The following is a 22,652-nucleotide window of genomic DNA, read 5'->3' on the forward strand; positions in this document are numbered from 1 at the left end:
CGATGTGGGTTTGCTACACTCGTCATGCAGCATCATCAAGACTGGGCATCTAAACTTGTATAGCTCGGTATCCATCTCGCCCCTGAAAAAGTGGCAGGTGTTTCGGACCTCTCTTATGAAGACCGGGCAACTCGAGACAGGCTGTTCTGGTCTGCTTTCGTTTGGGATAAGTAAGTAATAGTATATCACTTTTGTCCAAGAACTTCGCTCCCATGCTACGACTCCCGTTGCTTACTAGCTCGCGTAGGGCCATGTCGCTTGCCATGGGCCGTGAGCCAACGTTTGCGCCGCGGCGTGGGCGTGATCCATCTAGCATGGCTGCTTTCGACGATGACGAGGGCCCGTGGACGGCTTACTATGTTGACCCTCTGAACTGCCCAGCGGCACTGGTGAATTACGTCTACCATCCCAAACGACGTGTGGCGGCCTTCCGTTTCTTGGCCAGCCTGTGTCTGGTAAGTCAAAGCAACCATGTCTCTCATAGCTTCTCACTGCAGACCACTCTTGGCTGACCATGGGAGTTGATATCCAGATACTTCATGACATTATCGTCGAGCTGTATAGCTCAGAGAGTGCTCTCAACCCACGCCAGAGAATGGGTTCCATTGCACGAGCCCGCCAACGCCTAGATAACATGTGGAAGTCTGTACCAGACACTATGAAGTTCAACCCCACCCAGCCGCCACCGCCGCCCTGGATCTTCATGCTGCAGTAAGTCGTGAGGATATGTCTTGGCACACACCGGCTGACATTTTTCAGGATGCTTTATCATGCTTCGAGCATTCTACTCTTCCGTATCACTCTCAGCCGCGACGACATTGCCACGGCGGCTGGGCATGTTGGGACCTGCCTGGAACATAGCATCACAGCCAACCAGATGGCTGTCAGCTACACCCAAACATTCGGCACACGTATGACATATGTCGCTATGTATTCGTCATTTGTGGCAGCGTAAGTGGAATTCTGTATTGGCACCCAGTAGAGCACCGAGCACCGAGCACTTACATGATGACCGGCAGGAGCTTCGACATCATACTGTTAGAAGCCAGCAGCCTAGACATTCAACTCGACGCTCTCACCAGGCTACGGGTGTGGCTTGAGATAATGGAACAGGTATGATATAGGCCAGCCAAGTAAGTTAAACGTGGTCCATCAATGCTAACTCTCTCTCTGAACGGCACAGAGCGTCGTGAACGTAGCAAGCATCAACAAGTCGGTCCACCATATCTCGACCTCAACACGAAACATCATCTTGAGAAACCCCATTTTGGCCGGGTCAGAGTCCGTCTTCCCACCTCAAGTGCATACTCGTTACGTTAGGCTGGTAGAAGCTAACATGGTCCAGGGCTGGGCAATGGATCACGTCTTTGCATTCGCACTGCATGCCGAACATGACACCGTTGGATACTTTTGATGGCACGGGGACCGGAGTCGGGTCGTTTGACTTTTTTGACCTCTTTACCCCTATAGTGGACTTATAGTTTGAATTGAGGAAAATCAAGTCGAGCCCAAAGTTCATATGCTGACTAATGTGCTGTACTTGCTCTGCGATGATTAGCGAACATGCAAATAGTATTGTATGGCTTAGATGAGCCCTTGATGTTGGGACTGGCGTAATGCGCTGTGTCCCAGCTGCTTGTTTCTCCTATCGGTTCGTTTTTTTTTTGGATGCAAGGTAGGACAGACGACAGACCTTCATGGATGGAATAGACCCCGGCTGGATACTCTGCTGACTGCCTGCAATTGGAGGCGGGTACTGGGTACATACAGGTAGTCTGACATAGCTCAATGTACGTGGGTTGCGGGTTCCGAACGTGTCCGCCGGCTTTTCGGGGGCCCCTATCTGCGTATGGGGTTTGCCACTGATTTGCCGATCGCATGCTGGCAGCCGCGCTTTAACACCACCACAGAATGTGTACGCTCCAACCCCGCCGCTCCCGGTATTGAGAATCCGCCAAATCCGGGCCAGAACCACGGCTACGAGCTGCTGTGTTACCCAACTAGGCAATGACGCTTCGGCATATATAGGAGGTACAGCTTACCTGAGATCTACGATATTGGATCGCAAACATGAAACCGTTACTTGGAGACGACTTCTTGTAAGTGCATCAAAGCCCTGTTTGTTGAAAATGGCCATTGCAGCGCCAGAAGGCCCACAGGCTTGGAAGGCGGAGGATGTCCGCAAAGATACCACATGGATCTTGCGTCTGACACCGGACGAGGTGGAAGGGTTTCGCATCGCCATGGAGCATGCCCACAAGGCGAGCAAGCCCCTGCTGGACATGGAGCAGGCCGACTTCCCCCTCCCCGACGCCTCGCGCCGCGCGCTGGAGCGGGCCGTCGCTACGACTCAGGGCCGATGGGGCATGTGCCTGGTAAAAGGGTTCCCGACCGACGAGTGGACCGAGCCGGACCTGCGCGTGGCCTACTGGGGCATGGGTCTATACATGGGCGTGGCGCGCCCTCAGAACCGGGCCAGCGAGGTCATCAACGACGTACGCGACGCGGGCGGCAGCTACAAGGCCCCGGGCGGCCGCGGCTACAACACCAACGCCGGGCTGGACTTCCACCAGGACTCCTGCGATGTCGTCGCCCTGCTCTGCCGCCGCACCGCCAAGAGCGGCGGCACCAGCATGGTCATGAGCTCCATCGCCCTACGCGACCGCGTGCGCGAGCTCCGGCCGGACCTGCTGCCCGTCCTCGAGGACGGCGAGGCCTGGTTTCACAGCTTCCAGGGCACGCAGGAGCCCAGCTCGCAACCGCCCTTTTACCGGTGCCCCATCTTCGGCGGCGGCCAGAAGGTGGCGGCGGGCAGCAGCTCGGAAGAACTCTTGTTCTGCGCGCGCACCAACCGCAAGAACACGGTGGCGGCGCAGCGCGACTTCGCCGACGAGGTGCTGCGCCTGACGCGGCCGCAGGAGGAGGCGCTCGACCTGCTCGACGAAATCATGCCCTCGGACGCGTACTGCTACTCGATGGAGCTCGAGCGCGGGGACATGCAGCTGCTCAACAGCTTCGTGACGCTGCACTCGCGCACCGGCTTCGAGGACCACGACGACGGGGACCCGGACGCCAAGCGCCACCTGCTGCGCTTGTGGCTCTCCATCCCGACCTCCCAGGCCCTCCCCGCCGCGTGGGCCGAGTACTGGGGCGACGTGCGGGCGGGCGCCGTGCGCGGGGGCGTGAGGGGCAGCAGCGTCACCGAGGAGTTCAAGACGTACGAGCGGCGGCAGGCGGACGTCATGGGGATGCACTTCAGGCCGTGGGAGCCGGTGGTGACCAAGGATGATATGGCCGAGATCTTGGCGAAGCGGGCGGCGGGTGGGCGGTAGACCACTAAATCATGGAGAGCCAGGTTCTGCACAACAATGAAATGCCCGGAGTTGAAACGATACTTATGTAATGAGAGTTATGTGATGATGGCGAGCAACATTTTTACAATAACGTCATATATAAAAACGACTCATCTTTGGGAAGCGACTATGGAGGCTGTGATCATTGGAGCAGTTCTTTCCTGTTTGGAGCTACTTGCTCACTACCTAAGTACCTACTTAGGCTCCATTGGAGAAATCAGCACCGCCCGCGAGACGATCGATTTCCATCTCCCCTTCCAGACCCATGATGTCAAAGAATCCCCGAGGATCCAAGCCCTTGGCCTCAGCATGGTCCTTGCCCGTCTCCCTGAGACACTGGTACGCCTCCTTGATTGTATGCAACACTGACTTGGCGGCCTGTCCTGGATATATGGCAAGCTGTATGTGGTGCCTTATAGTTAGCCTACAGCATTATATACAGCCGACGTCGACAATTATATATGTTGGTAAGGGGGTTGGCTGAACAACACTGACCTTGACACCCCAGGCACCTAATGTCTCGACCGGGAACCATGGCGTTTTACCCCTTGAAACGAAGTTGATCATGAGCTTATCGCAGAGTCAACCAGTCAGCTTCTGGTCTGGTCGAGTCAAGTATATATATACACAGGGGGGGTGCGTACCGGCATTGGAGCTAGAACCTTAACAGCGTTCTTGATCTGCTCTTCCGTCTCGATGGCCTCCAAGAAACCCATATCGGCTCCGCATTCTCGCGCGGCAACGAGCTGCAGCCAAAAGCGACAATCAATGGTTAACCAGCTGGTTCAAGCCACGCCGTCCTCCAATGATGGGTGTGGAACACGTGAACTTACTCTCTCGAGCGCCGCGTCATAGCCTTCAACCGCCATGGCATCTGTCCGAGCGATGATGACGATGTCACTGCCACCATATATCGTATCGCGACCAATAACACAAGCGCGTATTCTCGACTTCCATGTTCTAGAACCAGCAAACAAAAAAACCACCAAGTCAGCTGCTGTTATGACTACTACTACTACTGCCAACTCTCGCCCCCAACCCCCTGTAGCAAAGGGGCGGCGGCGGGTCTTAGTCTTCTTCTTTTTCCTCCTCCTCTTTCGACCAAGACAGACGACTCGCTCTTAAAGGGAAAGGGACAGCATCAAAACTTACTCCATATCCACCACGGCCTTGCCCTTGAGGTGCCCGCACCGCTTGTTGGCGACCTGGTCCTCGATGTGGAAGCCCGCGACGCCGCTCTGGTGGTAGACCTGGACCATGCGGGCGATGTTGGGCGGGGCGCCGAAGCCCGTGTCGGCGTCGGCCACAAGCGGCACGCGCGGGTCGAGGTGGGCAATCATCTGCGCGTTCGCCGCAAAGTCGGCGAGCGACGCGAAGGCCAGGTCCGCGCGGCCCAGGCGTGCGGCCGTCGTCATGGCGCCGGATTGGTACTGGATTGGATATATGTCAGTATGTCAGTTTGTCAGTCAGCCCCCAACCCAGCCCCTTTCTCACCTACGAGGCTGCATTATATGTTCTTGCCTCTTTACAAGATGTAGGGAGAAGAAGAAAAATGCAATAGAGAAGGAACAAAGATTCACTTCACTTACCATGACTTGGAATCCTTGCTCTATAGCCACGCGCGCAGATACCATCGTATACACCCGGCGCCTGCACACATATGCCCTCTTGGGATATGAGGTTCCTCAGCCTTTTTCCGGGAGTGACATACGGCTCCGTGTTCGGGTTGAAGGTCTTGGCGGTGCTCATGCTTGCTTGCTTGCTCGCAGTCGAGGAGGTGACAAGTTTACGGCCACGCCAACGATCGCGGTTCGAGTAGGGCTATATATATTCTTATGATTATATATCATGTAGCGCTCGGGCGCCACCTTCGATTCCGTATAGTAGAGGAACCCAAGACTGATTGTACCAAAATCGCATACACTACACCACTTGGCATTAGTAGACGCCTGGCGGCTCTACTCGACCGGCGTGGATACAGCTATTGGGCACACTGAGATCCCAAAGCCGTAGAATCCGGAGAAGAGGGGCAAAGTGTGGGGAGCAACACATTAAGTCTGGAGGCATTGGATTATTGCCGATGCATCGGAACCCCCAGCCTACGACCGGCCTGCAGGACCCGGCAGTCATAAAGTGTATCTAGAATCTAAGATCTCGCTTACTTGAGCAAGGGGGGGCCACAGTCACATACAGGCAAAAGGGGCCGTAAACCATGCAAAGATTCCAGTGCCATGTCAATTTTCCGTTCTATCGAAGGCCCATATTCTCTACGTTTATCGTAGCCCGGCAGTACGAAAGGGGCACTGCATATCTTTAACGCCGCTCCCGGTGCCCATACATATCATGCACACATATCTACAACACAGCCTTGGGCATCTTGGCCATAGCTTGTCTGACGCCGAGATCACCAAGAACCTCCTCGGCACCGCCCAGAATGGCGTCAAACTTATACGTCCTGTGGAACATCTCAATCACACGGCCCATGCCGGACTGGGTCAAGGCGCGGCCGCCGAAGATCTGGACCGACTCATCCGCGATCTCGTGGGCAGCGCGAGTTGCCGACATCTTCAAGAGGCCAATGGGGCCGCCCAAGTGCTTGGATTGCTCCTTGTACGGCATGTTGCACATCTGGTAGGTGATGGTCTCGAGCCATGATTGGTGGCTCTCCGTAAGGGCAATCATTTTGGCCAACTTCTGTCGAATGACAGGCTGGTCAATCAGCCGCTTGCCGAAGACGATTCGCTGGTGTGCCCACTTCAAGCACTCCTCGACCACTGTCCGCATGCCTCGGATAGTACCGCAGGACATTGTCCATCGCTCGTGGTTGAAGTTGCTCAGAATGACGTAGATGCCCTTGTTCTCTTCGCCCAGGAGGTTCTCCACCGGCACCTTGACGTTGTCGTATGTAATGTAGGTTGTGCCAGCAGTAGTACTGTACGATGTTTTGATGAGCTTGGTCTCAATGCCCTCACCGCGAGGAATCAACAGAACACTCAAGCCCTTGTCCGTCTTTACACCGGTGACGAAGTAATCGGAGAACACTCCGTTCGTAATCCACTTCTTCGTTCTGCACACATATACGCGATTAGTAGACACTTCTCCAGCAGAAGAAAGGAGCCGAGAGCATGACATACCCATTGACAATGTAGTGCTTTCCATCGGGTGTTTTCACAGCCGTCGTGCGCAGGCCAGCGACATCCGAGCCAGCGAATGCCTCTGTAATGGCCAAGCAAATCTTCTTCTTGCCACTGAAGACTTCGTTCATGATGGCCTGCTTACGCTTCTCATCCTTCATATAGTTCATGACACACGGCAGCCCGATGACCATGCCGGCCATGTTTCCGTCTTGGAAACCACGAGCGTTGGAGCGACAGCCCTCCTGGCCCATGATCAAATCATGGAAGTAATCAAACTCCTCGCCCTTGACGGCACCGCCGAGCAGGTCGACGCCGTGTAGGTGCTTGCCGGGTCCCAGTCGCATATGTAAGATGCCGGCCTTGGACATTCTGTCGATCAGCTCCTGGCTGATGTATTTGCCATCGGCTTCGCGAGCCTGCGCCTCGGGTGTGATGTAGTTGTCGGTGAACACGCGCATGGCCTTTTGCAACCGGCGATGGCTGTCGTTGTAGTAGGGCGACTTGAAAGCGGGCGTAAGCCACAGAGGCTCGGCGTACGGGACTTGGCTCAGATCGCCAGGCTTCATTGTGATGACGGACGGCTTCTCGCCCTGGACAGTGCCTATGCAGAGATCCTCATACTTCTCCAGGACCTCCTGCCGGTGGAGGTTGTAGAAGGCGGCGGTGGCATCGGTGCCAGCCACTTGGCGCAGAACGGCCTCACCACCGGGGTGGGCGTCTAGGAAGTCGGACACATCGTAGACCTTGCTGTCGATGACGAACCACACCTCTTCCTCGGTGTTGTGTTTGGCGACCTCGTCGCGCGAGAATGTTTTGGCCATTGCGGCGTTGTGTTGTTGTGGAATGGGGGTTCGAAAGCAGAAAGATGGGTGGGAATAAGGGATGGGTTCGAGACGGGGCAGGAGGTCAGGCGGCTGGATCGAACGACGCTTGGATGCTCAGGATGGACAGCGCGACGTTTTGCTCGGTGGGGGAAAGGAGTTGGAAGGATAGAAGGTAGAAGACTAGAGACTAGAAGACTAGAAGGGAGTCTTTTGAAATTACCGAAGGAAGGGATAGAAGAGCATCTACGACTGCAGATGGTAGCTCGTGGGTTTGTCTCATATTGTACTTACTGCAGCACCAAAGGGTCTTGGTTTCGGATATCTTCAGAGATGCCTCGGCTCAAGTGGGCTGGACCAAGCTCCCATCGAAGCCGTCCGGGGTTCGCCAAGTGCCAATCCAAGGGCCGCCATTGGCTGGCGTCTGCTGCCCATCCCAGCTAGCGTTCCCCCGCTTACATCATCTTGACTTGGCCACATGCAGTCTGTTCAGTGTTGCTTGCTGAATGCCTACTGGCAAACATGACTGCAGGCTGTAGTTTACTACCTGTTGTAGTATGTACCTAAACAGCAGTTTGTTTTCATGTGATTTGGCGGGACACTAGGGAGGTAGGTGGGCACTGTGGACTGGGTCAAGACGCCAAGCTGCCAAGATCCAGCCTCTGGAGTGGGCTCACGAGTCAAGGTCAGGTGCGGTATGTCATGCATCTTACGTCCTCTGAATATATGTTATGTATACCTACACCTATACATTATATGTCTGGTAGGTATGGGGATGGGTAGGCCTGGGTACGTGCAAAATGCATTTCAGGCAAGGCAAAAGGCAAATTCTGTGAAACCGGGCCTCTTGCCGTCGGGCATGTCCGGTTGTGAAAGCAATTGCGGCCAACACCGAGTCTGTGGTAGGGAAACCTACCTAGGGTTTGCTTCAGGACGTTACTTCTTACTTGCTACCATATCGTGGGCATTTCACCAAGTCAAATAACAACATCAATTCTTTTTTGGTCCATGCAGAGTCCCCTTTATTCTGTAGCAATCTATGTTTTCCCTGATAGTTGAATCGCAGGTTGGTAGTATGCACCAGCCGTCCGGACTTCCCAGGAAGAACGGCACATTCAGTATGCAAACCACTATCCTCCCTGCGTTATCGAGACATTCCCAGGGTCCTCGCTGCAGCTCAATAGCAATGCATGAAGTTGGCCTCTAATTGGCCTCGGATGGCCCGCGAACAGGGCTTTTCTTCTTCTTCTTTTTGCTTTGTTTTTCCAAGTCCGATCTGTCATTGCAACACAGACACCGTAGGCAGTACCGTAGGTGATACGTTCGATAAAAGTCGATCCCCCGCATGGGCGTTTTTCTCTCTCCGCCGCCTGTTTGCATGCCTATCTCTGAACATCTACCATATCTAGAGGCAGGAACAACGGGACCCTTGATGACTCTATCTTTCGCTCGAAACCTCTGCTTGTCTGTTGTAAGTGCTCTCTTCCGGTATGCTACTCAAGTCAATATCCACCCACAAGCCGCACGCACGCACGCACACACACCCTTGCCTCCCTCGACTCTGGGGTATCCCATAACAACCGGTTTGCGGGCCCTGCTGCCCATAGAGAGGCCATGCCCAATGACACCTGCCAGATCAATCTCGTGGTGACTCCCTGATTGGCCTGGGAGCCTGGCTGCAGTTTTGCGACGATTGCCACTTTGAGAACGGTGGTGCCTACCCCCTTCGACTTGCTATTCCCAAGCGGTCGCGGGCGATCAATGCCAAGTGGCCTTATCTACGTGCTTGCACACATGCACACATGCACACATACTTCAACGTTGCACATACTGGAGCCAGCGCCATGGGAACCCGGATTTTGAGAAGGCGTGGTCCTAGGCCGTCGCTGGCCATCCTCCACCCACCATGTCCACGTCCACGTCCACGTCTTGGTCCAGCGCAGCCATGGCGGCCCTTCCGGTACCTGGACAGGACACACAGACTAAATCCACTTGTAAAGGTGGTCGCCAAGTGGGTTAGGACCGATTTGCATCCATCTCGGACTGGTTTACCAGGTATAGCCTCGAACTTCACTGCTATGCCCATCTCTATTCCTGGAACAACAGTCCTGTATCAATTCATCGTTCGGAGTGCCGTGCTATACTGGCTTACCTATATAACTCGAGATTTTCCTTGCTTCGTAGCTTAAAGTCCTACCCGTAATCCGATCATCACGCTTTCCCGCTGCTACTTCGCAGATTTCTTATACTTCTGTATACGTCAAGGGTTGCGTCGAGTTACCAATCAACACCAAACTTGGCATCATACATTTGGTTATCATGGATGCTTACTCGATATCGTATACTAGTCCGTCCCGGCGCAATTCATCGCGCATCTGGCAAGATCTGAAAACTTGTCGCCTGCATAGCATCGTTGAGCTGGATTCCAGAATGGAGGAAAATCTAGCCTCGAAACTGGGCAAGGTGAGTGTTGTTACTATTTTGTCTTCTTCAGGCAGCCCCCAATTCCGATCAGGTGTGGACGCTAACACTGGATATAGCAACGCCTCAGAGACCTCAGCCGTAGACCTCATGTTGGCATCATTGGAGCAGGTCTTACTGGGCTTCGCTGCGCCGACATGCTATTAAAGTACGGCTTCCAGGTCACAATCATCGAGGGCCGGGACCGTATCGGAGGCCGAGTGCACCAGGAACAGCTTCCTTCGGGACATTCCATCGACTTAGGGCCCAACTGGATCCATGGCACCAATGACAATCCGATATTAAACATCGCGAACCAGACCGACACGAAGGTGGGCACTTGGGACACGGAATCGTATCTGTTCGACGAAGCCGGTCAGCTTCTTGCACTGGCTGATGGGGAAGTATATTCCACGATGATGTGGGAGATCATACAGGTCAGTCGCAGCTTGCTCTACACCTACTATGATCCTTCCCTGTGACTATTGCTCGACATGCCGAGCTGGGTTGTATTCACCCTTGTATAACTCTCACTTGGCATCGGGCCTGACTTTGATCACCAGGGTGCTTTCCGGCACAGTAACAAGAACACGGCCACGATTAGTCCAGACGAAAGCCTCTGGGACTTCTTCCAAGTAGAGGTTACCAGAAGGATACCGGAAAGCAAACCGGACTATGCCACAAAACGTCAGTTTGTTTTCCAGATGGCGGAGATGTGGGGGTCTTTTATTGGAAGCCCTATCACCAGCCAGTCTCTGAAGTTCTTCTGGCTCGAAGAATGTATCGACGGAGAGAATCTGTTCTGCGCTGGCACCTATCGAAAGATCCTGCAGTCCATTGCCAAACCTGCTCAAGAAGGAGCAGATATCAGACTGACCACGACGGTGGCCCAGATCAACGCCCGGGATGACGCTGACAAAGTTACCCTTGCAACCGATAAGGGTGATATGGAATTCGATGAAGTTGTCGTTACCTCCCCCCTCGGCTGGCTACAACAGCACCCGGAGGCTTTTGTTCCTTCCTTGCCCCCTAGATTAACCAAGGCGATCAACAGTATAGGATACGGCTGTCTCGAGAAGGTAAAGCCTTCTATAAATTTGCATTGCTGAATCGCAAGCTAACGTACCTTCGAGGTCTATATTAGCTTTCCAAAAGCGTTCTGGCTTATACCCGATTCGGAGGGTCGTATCGTCAAGGGATTCTGCCAATGGCTTGCACCAAATTATGCCCTTGAGTCGAATCCTCAAAAATGGACACAGGAGGTGGTTGAGCTGGCTTCCCTGGACCCTGCGACATCCCAGCCCACCTTGCTCTTCTACACGTATGGCGACCAGTCCCGGTTTCTGACCAACAAAGTCCGAACGCTCCAGACGCAGGAGAAGAAGGAGGAGTTTCTATTCGACTTCTTCCGACCTTATTACTCGCGTCTCCCCCATTACGATGCTGAATCATCCGACTGCAAACCCGTGGGGTCTTTCGCCACCGACTGGCTGCATGACGACCTTGCCGGCAACGGGAGTTATAGCAACTTCCAAGTAGGAATGACCGAGGGCGACCAAGATATTGCAGTCATGAGAGAGGGCCTTCCCGAACGGGGACTCTGGCTTGCTGGCGAACACACCGCGCCCTTTGTGGCCCTTGGAACGGCAACAGGGGCTTACTGGAGCGGAGAATCCGTAGGCAGACGCATAGCAGACGCCTATGGCCGGGGCAAGAACGCCCCTGTCTCCTAGGTTGGTAGGTCATTGATTCGACAGATTTAGCGATGGTTGGCCCCGAAAGAGTGAGGAACACTTCCAGTGAATGGCCTCAAACCCCGCTCAGACTCGCACCAGAAAGATGCATATCTACCTCTAGTAGCACTTACACGACAGCATAATAGATAGCCAGATGCTAGTCCGAAGTTGTTGGAAATGTGTGATTCAAGACTCTGGTCTCGGTCTTTTCGTCGTCACGACGACGGTCGCTTAAGGTTGGGCGGAATAACACAGATTCGTAAAATAAATCCTACATAGAACCCAAGCAAGAAGGTTGAAGAAGTTACCTAGATGACGCTAAGAGCGTAAGCCCCAAAACGTCCGTTCACGTGAACTCGTCCGGTGGCGGATTAAAAGCGAGATAACCATGGGTAGGAAAGCTGGGTTGTGACTGAACAACGTTTGGATACATATATACGCGCGGCGTGCAATCCATCGGATTACCAAAGTCTACGTAGCGCAGCATGGCATGGCATGGCTTAGCATAGCATACAATGCCAGCATGCCTGATGGATGGATATATTGATTGTTTTGAACTATTTGATGGCAGAGACGAGTGCCCTTCACCGCTTGGTGTTGAGACCGTCAGGCGACTCATGCGCCAGACGACCTGGATATATCTAGTGGTTGTATTAGCAAGAGGCTTGTCCTGAAATGCGGTAGAACCAGGCGCAAAGGGTTGCTTGGGGCGGATCGGCAGCCGCTAATCGATAACGCTAACAAGTGGGCTGGGGCCGGGGGGGGGAACGCCTACTCTCCTACTGCCCAACAGCCAGACTGCGCGCTGGAGCGCCCTGGTTTATGGGGTGGGGGTGGGATCAATCATCCATGATCAGTGCAATCAGCCATTCCATCAGTTGACGTTGGCTGCTGCCGAACCCCTACCGACTTACCCACTCCTCCTACATAATACCTAACCTCTGCCTAGCATATGTACCTGTAACCTTACCTAGGTCGTAGGCAGATTCACGTCAACGGCGGGCACACGCAGCAACCTACGACAGCTCAGCAGACCACCTTGGTCCATCATTGTCCGTGAATCGTCTGGTCCCCCCAGTCATCTCGTCACAGGGAAACGCCTGGCAAGGAAGGGAAAGCCATGGTTTGCCCATTCTCTTGAGTGGCCGGCCTACTTTGTCCCTCCTGCCATCTCATCCGTCTTTCCTGTTCGAGTCACTGCTACTACATGGACGGTTCTACAACAACTGTAATACCATCAACCCCTACTAGGTGCACCACCTGAAGCCAACGATGAGCCGCCGCCCCGCATCAACCCAACGGGGATCTCGACATCGTGATAGCAGCACCACTGCCGATTCCGATCCGACCTTGCGCTCCCTCCGCCCTGGCGAGGCTCTCAACTACTCCTGACTTTAACCAACATCGCCGCCGTCCTTATCCGGGATGGCTTCCATCTTTCGCTCCTTCGGGAGCTCCAACATGTCCAAGCGACTGCTACGCTATGCGCTGTCGCGACTCGAATTCCTCGATACCGATGCCTTGGACATGGACAAGCTGGATTTGGCTTGGGGGAAGAATAGCGTTCTGACATTCCAAGATGTCGGGATCAGGCTAGAGGTATAAGTCAATAACACCAGACTCTCATCAAATAACAGTTCATGCTGATATGCTCTCCAACATAGAAACTGGAAGGCTTACTGCAACTTCCCTCCTCCTTCAAGCTGCTGAAGGCCAAAGTCCTGCAGTTGCGAGTTACCATACCGGCCGCGATATACTCAAGCCCCATCATTATCGAGATCGATGGTGTACAAGTCAAGCTTAAGATTGCTTCCGAGGAGGCAACCAAGGACGAAACAAATCAGTCGCGCGGTAGGAAAGCAACAAAAACTACCGAATCGGGCAATGACGAGATCGTACCTGACGCCATGGACCTTGCCCAGTCGTTCTTGGAGACGCAGCCAGTCACCGAAAAGGCAAAACTCCAAGCGGCTCTCGAGGCCGAGACTCAGGACCTGGCAGCCTCTGTTGCCAGCAGCAGCGAAGATGGTAGCGATGAGGAACTGCCGGTCGGAACTGGTCAGCCGCTATCTTTGCCCGTTTTCCTGGCCGATTTCCTGCAAGGTATCGTAGACAGGACTCAGGTTACGATAAAAGGCATCACGTTTGAGTTAGATGTTACTGTCCCGGTCGAGGTCCATTCGACAACACCCGAGCTGGTCACCTTTCAGCTGGCTATCGATGACATCGATGTCGAAGGAGTCACCACCCAAGCCCAAGCGGCAGAAGACTGCCAGACGCCTTTGTCCGTCTCCAAAGATGGCAAGCGTCATATTGCTCTCAACAAGATCCGAGCTGCATTAATAACAGAAGCCAACGTCTTCTCCACCCTGTCGCGAACACCATCTATGCCATCTTCGGTCCGAACAACTTCGCCTGTTGCCGTAGGGCGCCAACCTCTCTTCCAGGAGCCCTCACAGATGGCAGACAGCATAGCCGACCTTGCGGGTTCAAGCGGGATGACCCAAAGCCGCCATTTGCATCCATCAATAGACAGCGAGGATGCCTTCAATATCCCCTACGATCTTGGCACTTCGAATGAGGACCCAGAGGAGGAAGGGCTGATGAGGTCAAACCCTTCAACGCCACGAGCCCTTGCGCCCCGTGAAGGTCCAGTCGAGATCCCGTTTCGTCCTGCCCAGTCTGCTGTTGCTTCACCACCAGATCCCTGGTTCTCATTGGAGCGAGATAGCCGATCTGAGCCTTCACTTGGGCCACTTGAGGGATGGCATCCGAACAACAGCGACTTCAGACAGCCAGTCACGGATGCTCATATAGCAGACGTGGGAGATTTCATTTCGACCTCCTCACCCGGTGATGATCTCTCACGCTCTCAGGTGTTTAGCCATGAAGAGGCCGAGAGTATGTATATGAGTGCATTTTCTGAAGCAGACTCGTCCCGGTTACAACAGGCCATGCCCGGGGCATGGGATACTGATCCCTACACGCAAGGGAACTCACCCAAGCCCGCCGACCCCGAAGAAGCCGAACCGGCGTTCGCACGCGCAGCTACGGAAGCAAACCAGAACTTGATTACAGGCCATGAGGACGAAGAGCAACCTGCTTTTGCTTCTATCGCGCAGTCTCAGCCCCTATCTACTACGGAGAGAACCCCGGTTGAGGGGACTGAAAGTGATCCTGTCTTGTCAATGGACCCAGACAGTTCGGCGGCTGATGATGTAGCAACACCGCGCGGCCCAGCACGCTTGGTAAAAGAAATACTCTCGCTAGACAAAATCTCACTATACGTCCCGTCTAGCCACAAGGATCTACCTACTACCTCTCCGGGTGGGTTCTCAACAGACTTCAGTAACCCAGCGGCATCTTCATCCACATTGGATCGATCAATAGCTCCCCATGTACCTGGAGCATTCTCCGTCCATAGAAGCACACCCCGTGATAGCCCTCCATCGCCAACACAAGGACGACCCGCAACAGCACCGCCGAGTGAGGATACGGCCTTTGACAGTTCCATTGAACTTCATCTTGCTCCGCTTGATATTAGATTTGATGCTTCGATCGGCTTTCTTTTGACTATGGTGGTGTCTAGAATTCTTGACATGCTGAAAGAGTCTAGCAAGCCAACACAGGTTTCAGGGGCGCCAACCAAGGCCCGCAGCCCCATGCCTGAAATCAAAGTAACTGCAGAGCAGATTACAATACAGTTCCTAGAGACCCTTGTAGGGGTCGTTGACAGCCCTGGACGAACTTTTAGTCCTAGCACTAATACTTTCGGAGCGGATGCTCTGTTGACAACAACGCTAGGGAATCTGAGCGTGTCCATCTCGAACATCGACTCTACGACGGTGACAGCTGTTGATCTGCAAAAGTTTGTGTTCGGCTACGCAAACGACGGTATCATCTCCTTCGACTCCCGCTTACAGATGCGTGCCTCTGTTCGGGACGCCTTTCCATCAGCTGGCGCCGATGTGTCTTTGAAGGTTATACAGTCTCCAGAGTCGACGCGCTGCGAAATTAAGACTTTGCCGCTTCACGTAAAGATAGATCTCCAAAGATTGGATGACACTTTCAGTTGGTTTGGAGGTCTGAGTAGTTTCTTGAACATGAGCTCGTCCATGACCTCCAACACTTCACCTGCCCCGAAGAGTCCAACGAGAACGGCTAGAAAGCCTCGTGGCGTCCGATTTGATGCGCCAATACGCACAGATGACAAATCAGCCATATCGGACAACAAGGTTAACATGAGGATTGGGGGCTTTCATCTTGATCTGATTGGAAAAGAATGCAGTGTTTCGATAGACACGAGCGCTGTGAAGCTGGTTGCCCGTGAAGAGGGTGTTGGTATTGGCATTACCAAGATTCAGCTTGCTGGGCCCTATCTGAGAAGATCTATGGGCGATGCGCCAATCCAAGCTGTTGTGATGAATACTCGCCTAGAGTATCTCACGTCACCGAGAGATAACGACCTGGAACGCTTACTTGAGCTCATCATTCCATCAAAATACAAGTTTGACGATAACGACGATGAGATTATGGTGGATACTTTGCTCCGACAGAGACGAAAGGGCGCCGTGCTGCGACTCAATATGGATGACGTGGAAGTCAGTGTCGACAAAATACCACAACTTCAATGTCTTCCGGCTCTCGGGGAGGAACTGGCCCGCTTGGGCACAGTAGCCAAGTATCTTCCCGAAGACGACCGGCCTGGTATCTTGTCGTTGGTAGCTATCCGCAAACTCGATCTTGCAGTTGAGGTTGACCGGCGCTTCGGGAGTGTCGAAGTGTCTCTGAGGGACTTCGAGATTGGACATATTTCTCTACCCTCATTGGTTGCCCTTGGCATCAACACCATCTCTGTTCGACGCAACAAGACGGAAGAGTTGGTCGGGTCTGCGAATTTTGCCCCTAATAATGTCACCCAAGGACCCGCCCTCACAATGAGGATGATCCCCGACGCAATGGAGCCGGTCATCAAACTGAGAATGAGGCATATCAACTTCGAGTACCGTGTTCCGACAATCATCGATATTCTTGGGCTTGCAGAAGATGCGACTCCTCAGGATTTCGAGGCACAACTCGCAGCCTCCGTCGCCAACCTCGGCGAACAGGCACATACAGCAATCACGCGAAAGAAGTCACCGACTGACGCTGACAAGGGCAAGGCAAATGCCGGGAAGCCAACCAAGGTTGATGTCATGCTTCGCGATTGTCTGCTGGGGCTGAACCCTCTCGGCTTAACGTCCAAGTTGATCGTGGCCCTGACCGATGCTCAAGCAGAGGTCTCCTCTCTAGTGGCGATGATGCCAGCGCCTTGGCTCATATAAATAAGGCGTCAGTTCTCCTAGTAGACGATGTCGCCTCGCTGGACGCGGCGCCGTCTTACCTGACGCGCCGCCGCAATTCGAATGTTTCTGCAGAGCAGGTCGCGGCACTATGCGCCAGGGGCTACGTTGATATTTGCTATATTTCTGCGGCCAAGGCAAATATCATGGTTGGTTCTAACAAGATTGACGGATCGAAGTTCGTCGACGTAGAGGTTCGAGATGATCTTCTTGTATTAGAGACGTGCGCCGACTCTACCCAGACCATTATTGCGCTCATGAACGCTCTGCAGCCGCCGACTCCGCCTAGCAAGGAAAAGAAATATCAGACCGAGGTCGTCCCAGTACAGGATCTTCTAGCCTCCATCTCTGCGGACGCATTTGGGCAAGCCGAAGGGATGTACGATTTCGATGACGATTTCGGTCTGGCTCAAGAACTTGGTGGCGGAGACTTGGAGAGCCTCGACTCACAAGCTTCCAGCCAGTCGAGCCCACTCGATGTCAATTCGCAGTTCTACGATAATACTGCAGCCGCGGATGACGAACTCGGCGGTGCCGGGGACTCGTTCATGTCAGAACGCACGACAGCGCATGACACTAGCGACGGTGTCTTGCTCACAAACTTCAGCAGCCAACCATCAATGGTCGACGACGAAGACCTGGTTATTCACGATAACTACTTCGGTGCTGGGTCGGTCATCAAGGGCACAGCCCACAGGTGGAACTCGGCGAAGAATGCATACGATGAGTCGAACGATTCATCGGTCCGGAGAAGCCCGTTGACCGTACGTGTACGGGATGTCCACGTCATTTGGAACCTGTTTGATGGATTCGACTGGGACCGTACACGCCAGGTCATCACCCAAGCTGTGGAAGATGTCGAGAACAGAGCGAACGAAAGGCGAGCACGAGTCGACAATCCCCGGGTGACGGCCGATATGGAGGCAATGATCGAGGAAGAGGAAACCGTCATTGGCGACTTCTTGTTCAACTCCATCTATATTGGGGTCCCGGCGAACCGAGACCCTCGTGACCTCGCACAGGCTATTAACCAGCAGCTCAACGACAATGCAACGGAGACCGAGTCGATAGCGACGACTGCTATGACAGCCACGCCGAGTCGTATGGGCGCTAAGCGGCCGAAGAGGAGGCTGAGACTAAACCGTAGCAAGCGACACAAAATCACGTTTGAGCTGAAGGGAATCAATGTCGACTTGGTCGCGTTCCCGGACGACTCCGGCGAGACCAAGAGCTCCGTCGACGTACGCGTCAAGGATCTCGATGTTTTCGACCATGTGCCTACATCGACATGGAAGAAGTTTGCCACGTATGATCAAGATGCCGGAGAGCGAGAACTGGGCACCAGCATGGTGCACTTGGAAATCCTCAATGTCAAACCGGTGGCGGAGCTGGCAGCCTCGGAGCTCGTCGTCAAGGTAACATTGCTACCCTTACGGCTGCATGTGGACCAGGATGCTCTGGACTTCATAACTCGCTTCTTCGAGTTCAAGGACGAGTCAGTGCCTACGCACGCCTCGCCGGCCGACGTGCCGTTTGTGCAAAGAGCCGAAGTCAATTCAGTCCCGGTGAAGCTCGACTTCAAGCCCAAGCGGGTTGACTATGCCGGTCTCCGCTCCGGCCACACCACCGAATTCATGAACTTCCTTATCCTGGACGAGGCGAGAATGGTGCTGCGACACACCATCGTGTACGGCGTCTCAGGCTTCGATAGGCTAGGCCAGATGCTCAACGACATATGGATGCCTGACATCAAGCGCAGCCAGCTGCCTGGTATCCTGGCGGGTCTGGCGCCTGTCCGCTCGCTCGTCAATGTCGGCAGCGGTTTCAAGGATCTCATCGAGATACCCATCAAGGAATACCAGAAAGACGGCAAGATTGTTCGCAGTCTTGGCAAGGGCGCTGCCGCGTTCGCTAAAACGACAGGTACCGAGATCGTCAAGCTCGGCACCAAGGTGGCCGTTGGTACCCAGTACATGCTGCAGGGCGCCGAGGGCATCTTGGCCAAGCCACCTGAGCCATCCGCACGCGAAGGCAACTGGGAGGACGATGACTTCGATACCGAGGAGACCAAGCAGATCAGCCTATATGCCGACCAGCCGACCGGCGTGGTCCAAGGCCTGCGCGGTGCCTACTCGAGCCTGACCCGCGACCTCAACATGGCCCGCGACGCCATCATCGCCGTTCCCGGCGAAGTCATGGACAGCCAGAATGCCCAGGGCGTCGCCAAGGCCGTCCTCAAGCGCGCTCCGACCATCATCTTCCGCCCCTCATCGGCTCGAGCAAGGCCATCGGACAGACCCTCATGGGCGCCACTAACGCCCTAGACCCCCATAATAGGAGGCGCATCAACGAGGTGAGTTGCACTCCCCTCTTACTACCCTCAACCTGTACAATCCATTACGTATCACCGTGCTAATCGTCTGTTCATCTGCTCAGAAATACAAGAAACACTAAGTACCCAGACTGCGTAACAGCCACCAGGGTCAGGCGATATGGCGTATGGATACAGGGATGTTCGGCTCTCGTCATTTTCTTTTCTTTCTCAAACTTTTGTGTACATCTCGCATCTCATATCATCCCCCCATTGCTCATGAATCAGACGAAGGCAAATGAACGAGTGGCATTATTCTTATCATCATCCACATCATCATCATAGATTGGCGAAACAATTCAGGAATAAGAACAGGGCGGGGGCATTCCTTGCGATAGATACCATTACCACCACCCAAGATTGGACTTATATCTACTTATTTGTGTTTTTTGTTTGTTCGTTTGTTTGTTTGTCAATGCCATTTTGTATTGACCGCAGTCGAGTGCAAGGGAGGGAGACAACAATGTCGGAGATGCTCGGGGCGAGATTTCCTTTGATATTGACATGTATTGATAGGAAACATCCAGAGCTTTCTATGATCTACAGGTGTTTTGATAATTAGATGAGCCCCAGAGCCTCCCCTGTATAGTTGCATGTAGTAATGCTACAGATACTCCAAAATCTCCCGCCTTCCCATGCCTTCTTGGTGGATATCTAGTACAGATTTTAACGGCCAAGCCAAGATGTTCGGCACAATACCATTCCAAAGACTGGGTAGAAAGACGCCTCAAAGCAGCAATACCCTTTCGCAAACGTTTAAGAGTCGCGTCAGGGGTGGTTGACCGAGGGCAAGGGCTTTTTGGACCAATTCACAATCATGTCCTGATTGGGCTTCTGCCGCTCTTCTGTACCGACACCGTCGAAGTATCTCTCTGGGTCTCCGAGATCCTTCCGCTTTTCGCTGCAACCGCATCGTTCACAGATCACCCATACGGCGGCCGTTTCCTGAGACAGGGGCTGTTTCGCCGGGCTCTCGATCTTTGACGAGAGCGACACAATGGGCGCTGATCGTGACATTCTTCGCTGGGGAGCTGCTACGGAGGCGATCGTGTCAATGCCTGACGGGTGTACTTGTTGAAACCCCTCGCTGTCTTCCTCCTGACCAGAGCTGCCCTGTTTGCCGATACGGATAAACGGCGCGATGAGAAGGGAGAAGCCGGCGAAGGCTGTGGTGGTGATGAAGACTTTCGAATAAGCAAGCTCACGGTGCAATAGTCCTCCTTTGCCGTCAAAGGATGACCAGACCGCAGTAGTGATGGCCAAGCCAAGCGGAACACCGAGTCTTGCCGTCGTCTGCAGCAGTGAGCCGCCAATGGCATGGTGTCGCAGAGGAAGGCTTGAGAGGATGAACAGCTGTAATAGCGCCCGCTTAGCACAACTTATACACATTCCTCGTTCTGGAGAGAAGCTTACCGATCCCACGTTCATGGTCCAATCCATCCCAACGGTACTCAGTAGGAGGGAGGGAAAGACCCAAATGAAATAGTTGCTGCCGGGTCGGAGGAACACCAGGAGGCCGTTACTTGCCACAGAGGAGAATGCAGCAACGGCAAGTATCGCAGTGCCAGAGACCTTGTTCATGAAAAACCCAATGACTGGGCTGAAGAACAGACCCATCAAAGCCTGCGGCAGCAATCTGACTGCGACGTCGAAAGGACTAAGGCCCTCTATCCTCTGCAGATACGTAGAGATCCAGAACGCGCCCGAATAGAATGCAATAGAGCAGCTCAGTGTGCTCAGGTTGATCTACCTCGAATGTTAGCAAAGCAGAACTCAGCCCATAATTGTTTTAGGCTACCACATCAACAACACACCATGATAAGGTTCCGATTTTCCCAGACCTCCCGGGGTATCATAGGCGTCTTGGTCGCATTCTCCTAAAGAACAAAACAGCCAAAGAGCAGGATTCCAAGAAGTAGCAACATTATAACGGTGGGCGTTTTCCACGACCGCCCCGGGCCTATAGTCAAGGCTACCGCGAATAGGAGTGTGCCGGCCAGAAGCAAGCACGTGCCCGTCCAGTCGAACTTGACCAGAGGCGACCAGGTCGTGCTTGACTTTCGTCCGATGCCAAAGATAGAGGGATCAGAAGAATTCGAATATCTCGTGGGCTTCGTAGCAAGGAAATCTGTCGAGTTGCCCGGGACGACATTCGGGACGAAGATCCAGCCGAGTACGGTGATGGAAGCATACAGCGCAGCCAAGAAGAGAAATGGGGCTTTCCAGCCATGGGTCGACGCCAGTTTACCGGAGACCAGACCGCCGATGATCGTAGCGGCGGGATTGCCCATGAGGAAGGAAGAGAAGACGATGTTCTTGCGGCGGGAGGCGCGGGGATATACGAGGCTGAGGATGCCGACGGCGGCGGGGATGGTCGCCGCACAAGCAACACCCACGAGCCCGGCCATGACGTCGAGAACGATGCCGTTGGGGGCAAACGACGTGAGTCCAACGAGGAGCGAGTAGGCTAGCAAGCCGAGCACGAGGAACGTCTTTCGCGGCACCATGTTGATGTCCGCGAGGTGGCCAAAGGGGATAAGGAGCGCGCCCGTTGCTAGACTGCACTCGAGATCCATCAGCATTCCTTCCAGTGCGAGTCACGGCAGCGACATCGTGTGGAGAAGGAAATGAGGAATGACGAACCCCGAGGCTGCGGTGCTCCACGCCATCTCGGCGGGCGACATGCTCAGAGCAGCTGCGACATCGGGCGCAACCACCACGATGGATCTCTGGAGGAAGACGGAAGAGGCGGCAGCCATGGCTATCGTCGAGACGCAAACGATTTCGTGGAATGTGCTGCGTAGCATCTCTGGGCGGTCGCCGGCTGATGGTTCGGAATGGTGCTCTCGTCGGTGAGTGTCGTCGTTAAGTGCTATGTCGTGCAGGCCATTATTGTAAGTTTCTCCGGAGGTTCTCCAACTGGGCTTCTCCTTGACCGACATCTGCATTTTGATGGTGTAATGATAGAACCGGCTATTACCAAGACCAAAAACGAAAAGCAGCCCAAAATGGTGGTAATGAAAGACGAATCCAAGACGACGATGCCTACCTGTTTGTGAGTTGAACATGGACACTTGACCAACATGGATGTAAGGCATGCCGACCTGACGTGGGAGTCCAAGCACTGGCTTGCTCTGTCTGCATTCATCAAGTGCTTCGGGAAGCTGCGATCTCGAGTGCCTACCTGTAGGTACCTAGGCAGCGTACCTGCTCGTGCTATAATCAACATAGGCCGTGACTACTTACCTAACCTTGGTTGGTTGATTGCCTTTTTCTTTTCTTTTTTTCTCTCCCCTTTCCCCTTATTTTTTTCCCGCTGTATATCCGCATGCAGTCCAGGTATCTATCTCTCTACCGACCTGGAGTTGCCCACCTGCTACCTACTCTATTGCCAAGTAGCACATTGATGAAGAGCTAGGTATACGGATCTCA

At 53.8% G+C, this 22,652-nt stretch overlaps 7 protein-coding genes across 7 annotated transcripts; 4 read left to right on the top strand and 3 right to left on the bottom strand.

Moving 5' to 3' along the window:
- Positions 1 to 314: 314 nt before the first annotated feature.
- On the top strand, positions 315 to 715 carry PG997_004220 (uncharacterized protein; the record flags this gene model as incomplete). Its single annotated transcript, XM_066808535.1, has 2 exons — positions 315 to 455; positions 485 to 715. 2 exons carry the CDS (start codon positions 315 to 317, stop codon positions 713 to 715), a joined length of 372 nt encoding a protein of 123 aa, XP_066672153.1.
- Positions 716 to 2,129: 1,414 nt separating this feature from the next.
- On the top strand, positions 2,130 to 3,332 carry PG997_004221 (Clavaminate synthase-like protein; the record flags this gene model as incomplete). The annotated part of the gene is made up of 1 exon (XM_066808536.1): positions 2,130 to 3,332. The coding sequence occupies one exon, from the start codon at positions 2,130 to 2,132 to the stop codon at positions 3,330 to 3,332; it is 1,203 nt and encodes a 400-aa protein (XP_066672154.1).
- Positions 3,333 to 3,551: 219 nt separating this feature from the next.
- Positions 3,552 to 5,102, bottom strand: PG997_004222 (uncharacterized protein; the record flags this gene model as incomplete). Its single annotated transcript, XM_066808537.1, has 6 exons — positions 3,552 to 3,752; positions 3,998 to 4,099; positions 4,187 to 4,445; positions 4,506 to 4,783; positions 4,943 to 5,003; positions 5,065 to 5,102. The coding sequence occupies 6 exons, from the start codon at positions 5,100 to 5,102 to the stop codon at positions 3,552 to 3,554; spliced, it is 939 nt and encodes a 312-aa protein (XP_066672155.1).
- Positions 5,103 to 5,708: 606 nt separating this feature from the next.
- On the bottom strand, positions 5,709 to 7,311 carry PG997_004223 (uncharacterized protein; the record flags this gene model as incomplete). The annotated part of the gene is made up of 2 exons (XM_066808538.1): positions 5,709 to 6,420; positions 6,488 to 7,311. 2 exons carry the CDS (start codon positions 7,309 to 7,311, stop codon positions 5,709 to 5,711), a joined length of 1,536 nt encoding a protein of 511 aa, XP_066672156.1.
- Positions 7,312 to 9,630: 2,319 nt separating this feature from the next.
- PG997_004224 (amine oxidase) lies at positions 9,631 to 11,504 on the top strand (the record flags this gene model as incomplete). The annotated part of the gene is made up of 4 exons (XM_066808539.1): positions 9,631 to 9,774; positions 9,852 to 10,208; positions 10,335 to 10,850; positions 10,905 to 11,504. 4 exons carry the CDS (start codon positions 9,631 to 9,633, stop codon positions 11,502 to 11,504), a joined length of 1,617 nt encoding a protein of 538 aa, XP_066672157.1.
- A 1,428-nt stretch (positions 11,505 to 12,932) lies between these two features.
- Positions 12,933 to 19,173, top strand: PG997_004225 (ATG C terminal domain-containing protein; the record flags this gene model as incomplete). Its single annotated transcript, XM_066808540.1, has 3 exons — positions 12,933 to 13,106; positions 13,172 to 16,746; positions 16,785 to 19,173. 3 exons carry the CDS (start codon positions 12,933 to 12,935, stop codon positions 19,171 to 19,173), a joined length of 6,138 nt encoding a protein of 2,045 aa, XP_066672158.1.
- Positions 19,174 to 19,988: 815 nt separating this feature from the next.
- Positions 19,989 to 22,168, bottom strand: PG997_004226 (uncharacterized protein; the record flags this gene model as incomplete). The annotated part of the gene is made up of 5 exons (XM_066808541.1): positions 19,989 to 20,573; positions 20,634 to 20,966; positions 21,035 to 21,097; positions 21,197 to 21,779; positions 21,864 to 22,168. The coding sequence occupies 5 exons, from the start codon at positions 22,166 to 22,168 to the stop codon at positions 19,989 to 19,991; spliced, it is 1,869 nt and encodes a 622-aa protein (XP_066672159.1).
- Positions 22,169 to 22,652: the final 484 nt, after the last annotated feature.

The sequence above is a fragment of the Apiospora hydei genome (genome assembly GCF_038363865.1).
Source record: "Apiospora hydei strain CBS 114990 chromosome Unknown utg000004l_segment0_segment0, whole genome shotgun sequence".
Lineage (NCBI taxonomy): Eukaryota > Fungi > Ascomycota > Sordariomycetes > Amphisphaeriales > Apiosporaceae > Apiospora > Apiospora hydei.